The 8,283-nt window shown below is 31.4% G+C and overlaps 1 protein-coding gene and 1 pseudogene across 1 annotated transcript in view; one reads left to right on the forward strand and one right to left on the reverse strand.

Moving 5' to 3' along the window:
• LOC106305471 (vacuolar protein sorting-associated protein 32 homolog 1) overlaps positions 1-1,028 on the forward strand; it is an 8,920-nt gene extending 7,892 nt beyond the window's left edge. Inside the window, exons 3-6 of the mRNA XM_013741835.1 lie at positions 325-410; positions 496-587; positions 659-767; positions 846-1,028. Coding sequence (XP_013597289.1) covers positions 325-410; positions 496-587; positions 659-767; positions 846-1,028 — 470 coding nt within the window. The remainder of the gene's footprint in view (positions 1-324; positions 411-495; positions 588-658; positions 768-845) is intronic.
• Positions 1,029-2,199: 1,171 nt separating this feature from the next.
• LOC106302313 lies at positions 2,200-5,654 on the reverse strand (annotated as a pseudogene).
• Positions 5,655-8,283: the final 2,629 nt, after the last annotated feature.

Below are 8,283 nucleotides of genomic sequence, written 5' to 3' on the forward strand. Positions count from 1 at the left end.
AAACCTCTGACTTGTAAAATTCATAACTCCTTGCTCCGTGAATATTTTGGCTCGATTCCAATTGGTATGGACTACTTCTTGAGTGTAGAATCCAATAAAATTATTTTCATGTTGAAAGTCTTTCTGTTTGTGGAGATATACGCCTTGGACTGAACCTCGGTCGCTGGTACCTCCTAGATGGCCGGTTTGGACGGTTTGGTGAGACACTGGTTGAACCATGGATTTCGTGACCACAACATAAAGACCCTAAAATCTCCTTGTGGTTATTATTATGAGAATATTCTCTATGTAGAAAGATTCAAGAATGTTCTTATAATCTTGCAGCGGCTATGCTATGTTTGAAAAGGAAGAGTGTCTATGAGCAACAAGTCGAACAGCTTGGAAATTACCAGCTCCGTATTCATGATCAAGTAACCCCTCTTCTTTTTTTAACTTATGAAATTTGTTACTACTATAAGGTATATTTTGAATGTGTTTTTCTTTTGTGGCAAATAGATGATTATGTTAGAAGGTTCTAAAGCAACAACAGAGACTTTAGATGCTTTGAGGAGTGGTGCCTCTGCGATGAAAGCTATGCAGAAAGCAACGTATGTGTTTATATACCTAGTTTATGATTGAAGTGTGGGCATGTTTTTTAAAACACATGTGTGTTTTGCAGAAACATTCACGATGTTGACAAGACCATGGATGAAATCAGTGAGCAAACCGATTACATGCGACAGATCCAGGACGCTTTGTCTGCTCCATTTGGATCTGATTTCGATGAGGTTAACTTTCCCTTTATTCCCACGATCACATACTTTTATCAGATCTTCTCAACATTGTCTGTATGGGGAAAATTACAGGATGAATTGGAAGCAGAACTTGAAGAGCTTGAAAGCGCAGAGCTAGAAGAGGAACTTCTTGAGCCGGTAAGACCTGTTCAAAACCTTCCTGAAGGAAAGCAACCGGCTCGTCCTGCAACTCAGAAGAAACAGACCGCTTATGAAGATGAACTGGCTGCATTACAAGCTGATATGGCCCTCTAAAAGGTCTTCAACTTTAAATATTAAAAACAAACTAGGGTTTTGTTTACTGCAGTGGAAGCTGGTCTTAATAGATGAGGTTTGTGTGCTTTATTTAAACACGGGAGAGAAAGAAAGTTTTTTTATGTATATTCGGAAGCCAAGAACGTGTTTATTTAATATATGAGGTTTGTGTGTGCTTTATTTAAGATATTCGCATCCGGATTCGGTTTTGACGGATCCAAAATTTTACTATCTGAATTCGGATCCGGGCACCCCGGATATCTTATTTCGGAGCGGATCTCGGATCGGATCCGGATCCCGGTTAATAATCTCAGGCCTACAACGGATCATGAACTTTTATTTATTTATAACCAGGATCGGACCCGTCCTACGGGCGGGTAAACAAATGAACGAAACAATACATATATATTTTAAATTTAAAAAAAAATTAGTTTATTTTTTATTGTAATTTTTCCTACTTTACTACAAATTTTACTATTTGTTCCTTTTTAGAATATATATATCTGTTACTTTATTAAAACAATTCATAAAAAAATATAAGTATTTTACTTTGTACACAATATTTTATTTTCTTGACTTTAATATAATTTTAATATTTTTCTTCTTTAATTTATAATTTGAAAAATAAAATCCAATTTATTATCTTAAAAAAATAAGGTAGGAACATTAAAATATGATATTTATTGATACTGTTTAATATTTATAAATAACACGTCAGGTTATATAGTTATGTATTATTATATTTGTAAAAAAATATTTATGTTATTTTTTTTTATGTTTCTTCAAATTCACATCAACAAAAATTTGAAAAACAATGAATTCCGCAATTGTTTCTTTTTTTATCACCAAAATTAAGGCTAAACCGGAAAAAATAATAGAAAACTACAAATATTTAATGTGTTGTTAGCTATAATAAATATTTATCGAGCATTTTATGTATTGGTAATATATATGGCTCAAATGTTAAAATAACTTTTGAAAGAGATATTACAAATGGTTAACAAAATAACATTAAGGGAAAATAAACTTATCTCAAATTCTTAATGTAATAAGATATTATATTTAAAGTGTTTGAATAAAATACTCTTTTAAAATTGAAAACAATACGAAAACATTTTAAATTTTAATATACGTATAAAAATATTAATTTACTCAAAACTGAAAAATAATGTCAATCTTCACTATTTGTTTTTTCATTAATGCAATTAGTTTACATTCTCAATGTTTGTTATACATTTATTATTAAAGTAAGTAAAATAAAACTATATTGAGACTTAAGATGTACACAAAAAGAAGAACGCAGATGGGATCATAATCATCTTTCATTATTAAGTAAATACTTAAATCATGCGCTACCCTTGAACCACCTTTTGGCTGCACCATCCCCATTCGTTTTGGGTTCCATGAGTTCATCGATCATGAAGTCGAATCCTGCACGAAACATCAAAAAGAAAAAAAAACACATGAATGTGAGGAAGAAAAAAAAAATTAGAAACAAACTCGAAGCACTTAACATAAATCAAGGAAAGACTCATCCTTCCAATCAACATGGGCGAATGATCGAGTTCACATTGCCAATACCTTATTGATTGTGAACATCTTAGACGTAATGCATCAGCATGCTTTCTATTCCAGATTTCAAAGTAACAGATGAGCTTGGACAACCGCTATAAGCCCCTTGCAACCTCAGCTTCACTATTCCGCTTTCACTGATCAAAGCCCCACCAAAAGGATTTCACTTAAATAGATAAAAAGAATCAGAGAGAGAGAGAGACCATTGAAGAAGTAAACTTACGGATCAAACCCACAATACTCAATGTCCCCAACATCATCTTGGACTGCTGGTCTGATGCACGTTTCTAAGAGTTCCTTGACCATTGCTACCGTCTCAGAGGCATCCTAAGTTACAAAACTACAACAAAGCTCTCTCAGCAAAGTTTACAGACTAAGCTACTTTCAAGATACTAACTCATATCTCATCAGCTCACAAAAGCAACTTGCATGTATTCCATAATCAGCTACACATCATGTCTATGCAACTTACACACATCAAACTATAACTCTCAATTGTAATTCAATAAATGGAGAGGATTTTACCTCGTTGATGGCAGTGTCCTTGGCAGCAGCAGCTTGTGAGTCCAGAAACAAAGGCTGGCCAGAAGAGTAGAAATCCATGACCGCTGCAAATATTTCAGGCTTGAGTATATCCCATGACACATCATCAGACTTTGTCACAGTGACGAAATCAGACCCAAAGAAAACTCGAACCACACCTGCAAATCAAAGAAAGAGTCAAATTACATTGAAAGACAAAGTCTTTCGATCAGATAGAACAAACAGAAGACATGTAAGGATAACAAAATACCATCATTGGAATAAATGGAATTGGCTAATGGAGAACCTAGAACTGAACGAAAGTTAGGGAAATCAGCACTTCTAACCTTCCATGACTGGCTTTCCAGGATAAAACATGAGAGAAGAAGGATTCAGAGTGGATTGTGTTTGTATAAACATTGTCCTTCTCTGCCCTGCTCATTGATTTGGGAGATTGTGGTTGATCAATAAAAACAAATCCGTCGCAAGAATCATATAAAAATCATCAAGACCATGATGGATGGTCGAAGATCCATCATCGTTCTCATAGCAAGTATCCACACTATCTAAAGCCTAAAGGACACAATAAAGTCCACACTTTTGAAGGTCTAAACACAATTCAGACTTTCCAAGAATGAAGCTTTAAAGATTGTTACACTAAACACTTACCACAATCTACAAAACTTCATAAAGATGCATACCTGGAGGAATAAAAAGATATAATTTGCAGAATATATGTAACCAATAAGATGCAACTTCTCACTCAGCTTTCTGGTGTGTCCCAGAAGAGTACGACATCAAACCATATTCGTCGCTCTGAACTTCAGTGGAGAACGATCCTGCACCACCAAGTACTTGGCCAGTACAAAAATTCAATCTTAAGGATATCAAAACAGGTCTAAGAACAAATATTCCCAAACCACTACAGATAGATTTGGATGAAGAAGAAGAGAAGAAGAAACCATTTGTGTCGAGGAGAAGAGGGATACATAGCGTCACATTGAATGAGACTCTGGCTTGATGTGCGTCTATGGAGTTAAAAAGAGAGATGCATAGCGTGGAGAAGCTCAATTAATCGGACCGTTTCAGATAGCATGGAGAAGCTAAGGCGTCACCGCCGTCGATCGAATGGGAGAGAAGATATACATGATCAAATGGGAGAGACGATATACATCTCCGCGTTTCATTAGAATTAGCATTACTCACTATTACATCTTATCGGGCCGCAAAAATATATCAAAGCCCATCAAACGGGTTTAAATGAAACGACGTCTTTTGCTTTCCTTGACACGTGTCGGCCTGAGAGAGCTCGACTTATCTACGTGGCAGACGACGTGGCTCAAGGAAAAGAGAATAAACTCTATTTTATAATAATAGATTTTCATTTGAAAATTTCTTTTCTAATTCTTTTTTTTAACTAAGTTTATTTTCTTATTCTTTTATTTATTTATGACACTTCTATATTCGTGGTTACGACTTGGTACCTCCCCTAGTTAACTAAATGCCTGCAAATTCAATTAATTAAACACTATAAACTACTGTACTTCCTAGTGAGTATCTTTCAAATGGTTCATCTTTCACACTTTTTGAATAGATGATATATTAAAAAATATTCAAGATATGATGTCAATCTGATTTGGAATATCCATTACCACTTACTAATTTCAATTAGCTTTTTTGTGTGTGTGATATTCTCAATAACGTATGTGTTTATCTAAACATTGAGAAATGGACTTGATGTTTCAAATTTAATGGACATAATCATTATTTGTCCACAAATAAGAAATGTATGACTAAATATAGAGAAATGGACGTGAACAGCCCAATTAACAGCTATACATGTAACGTTCCGGCCCGCCAATGTTCATGAGCCCTCATTTCCATTCTCGTCCCGTAAGCTTCACTCTCATTCTACTGTTGGTGCATCACCGGAAAGATTAAGTAGATTTGATATAGTGATCCAGCAAACACGACGTGTTCGTACTTTATCATCACACAGATTGGCCAGCTTGCACCAGCTTCCTAATAGATTACTATTTCTTTGATTTCTCCGGTTCAATCACATTTAACTTTGAACTTATCTCCGTATGGTTAAAGTGTATTTTGTATCATATATAACTAAAACAATTTTTATAAGCGTTTCCACATAATCTACTACCATAAACCTGTTACACTACGATACAACTACTAAAGAAAAAGCAATCTGATTGTCAACCCAGTTTAGAACCAACTCATTGTTGATGGTAATTTTTTTTGGTTTATTTCAATTGTTTGAAACTAATTGAAACGTCGTTTTTTAATGAAAAGCTAAAATCATCTACAGCTTTATCTGGTGGTCTTCTTGTTACTCTAAATGGTAGATGCTTTTAGATATTTGTAACTTTGCTTTGTGCTGTTATTCTATATTCATGATGAAAATTAATGAATCCCCCCTATACATGGAATATAGTTGCTGTGAGTCGCCTGAGAATATGATCTATATCCAAGCTTCTGAACTTGTAATACAGCTTCTTGTAAAGCTAACACTTCCATCTCCAGTATACTAGAAATTGGTTCCACTAATACTGATCCTATAGGCATTCTTTTTTAGTTCTGGCGAACATATAATCCAACCAATGGCTGCTTTTTGATCAGGATAGATCCAAAGAGCCAAACTACATAAAAGATAGCTGGTTGGACCTTTCATTTTTCATTCCTTTTCTCATTGGTATTGTTGTTTTGTAAGTGTTCACATGGGGGAAATAGTGGTGGTATCAGCTCTTACTTAAACTGAGAAAATTACTTAATTTTTGGAGTAGACTAAAGAGATAATTGAAGACTTAAAAGGCATAATTGTCTTAGTAAAAACAGGAGATACGGTAAATTCGGGACAGCGGTATGGTTCTAATAGTAACAAAACATATAGATATATACAAATTTTTTTTATCTAAACTATTAAAACTGAAGTAAAAATAAATCTTAACCATGAGTTTTCCTCAATAATTACAATCCTATGCCATTGGCCTTCAACGCAATATAGTTTTAGTAATAATTAAAAAGCATTCTCGTCACTTAACCGGCCCATTACGATTTACTTGCCCAATATTTAGGGGTGTCAAAATAAGTTAAAGCTCAAAAGCTGACTCAGCTCAGCTCGATTTTTCATGAGCATGAGCTCTCTTTTTTAGGCTCATTTAGTAAATGAGCTTAATGATCGTATTTAAATTAGATCACGAGTTATATGAACGATCTTTAATGAACATGAGCTAACTCATGAGCTTAGTCATTTTTATATTTTATATATATATATATATATGTGTGTGTGTAGATGACTTCTATTTTTCTTATGGATAGTTTCTATATTAATCATATTTATCTTCTAAAATTAAAATGTAAAACCAAAATATTTTAAATATACATAAAAATGTATAAGAATATTGATATCAATCCTCATGTCATATATCTTTATAATTAAAATGTAAAACAAAATATTTCTAAGACTCTCATACGGAATATATATTTTTATGATTTAAATAGATGAAGCCTTTGAAGATGAATCATCTCAAGACTCTTATGTGAAATAGATTTTTTTATCACTAAATTAGCTTTTATTTAATTAATTATTAGGTTTTGTTTTTAATCAGTATTTAATATTAATGTTTTGGATTTTTAACATTTAAATTTTAATTATATTATGAAAATTATATTATTCTATATTTTATTTTATAATTACTTTTATGTTTTTTTATTTTTAAATTGGATCGCGAGTTAGCTCATTTAACTCATGATCTAGATGATCTGAGTACGAGTTTACATATAGAAGCTCATATAATAAATGAGCTGAGCCGAGATAGCTCATGAAAGATCCGAGCTCACTACGAGCTGAGCTGAGTTGAGTGAGCTAGCTCATTTTGACACCCCTACCAATATTAATATGATTTCTCTCATACCAAACATAACTTGGTTTACTATTCATAAGTCGACAAAATCCCATTATCTGCATAGATTGGTTTACAACTATTAATAAACCAAGATTCTAAAACCAATTGAACATAAAATTATTATTATTATACATCATATTCCAATATCATCACTATTAAAGATTGGTTTTCATGTAATACACGAAATTCATAGATGCATGTAATTAATTATGTAATAGTGTCTAACTAACCGTTGTCATATACCAGTTATAATTCATAACTAGATCTCGACCCGCGTAACCGCGCAGGTATTTGTTTTCATTTATTTTTATATAAATATTTTTGTTTTCAATTCTAAATTGGTATATATTATAATATATATGTGTCTATCAGTTTTTAAAAATAATAAGTTTACTGTATATTTTTCATTGAATAGATTGTTTCAAACTTTCACATTTATTTGCATCTTTTTCTATATATATATTTTCGGATTATTATTTCATTATTAAAATCGTAACTATATATATAAAAATTAGTAAAATATTGTTTTATTGTCATTTTCAAAGATATTGTAACATTTCACAAATTTAGAAAGTTTTTAAAAAATTAAACTTTTCGCTTCATAGATTTCTATTATCGTGTAAATAATTAAACATTTAGTTTTTGTTTAATTTTTAAAATAAAATATATAGTTTAAAATGTGTTTTCATTGGGTTAAGGTGATAAAGATTAATCATTGTTAGATAATATGATTTTTTTTATTTAAAAAAAGATCTTTATAATTTCAAAAGTTAACATGACAAATATTTAAATATTTAGCTTATAGAGGTATAGTATTACAACATTAAATTATATCTATTTAATTTATACTATCTATAAATCCAATGGATCATCTATTGTTTAAATCCAATTATTGATAGCCTAATAAAAATTTCTGGTAGGCCAAAATTTAAATGATAAAATTAGATATTAAATGTAACATAACTTTCTAAGAATAAGTCCATTAGGTCCATTTTTTAAAAAAACACACATGAATCAAGGTTGTGACTTCTGTTTTAATATATAAGATTAGAAACCATCTAACTTTATAAAATTACATTTTCAAAAAACCTTTATAAAATTGTATAAAATAAAATTTTATAAACTAATCTGTAATTTTTATTCAATATTAAGCTAATCTTACTTATGAAAACTTACACATATTATTATAAATACTAAATAACTGTTTAAATGTTTTTAAATATGGCAAATCTAGCTTCTAA

The sequence above is a fragment of the Brassica oleracea genome, chromosome C7 (genome assembly GCF_000695525.1).
Source record: "Brassica oleracea var. oleracea cultivar TO1000 chromosome C7, BOL, whole genome shotgun sequence".
Taxonomy (NCBI): domain Eukaryota; kingdom Viridiplantae; phylum Streptophyta; class Magnoliopsida; order Brassicales; family Brassicaceae; genus Brassica; species Brassica oleracea.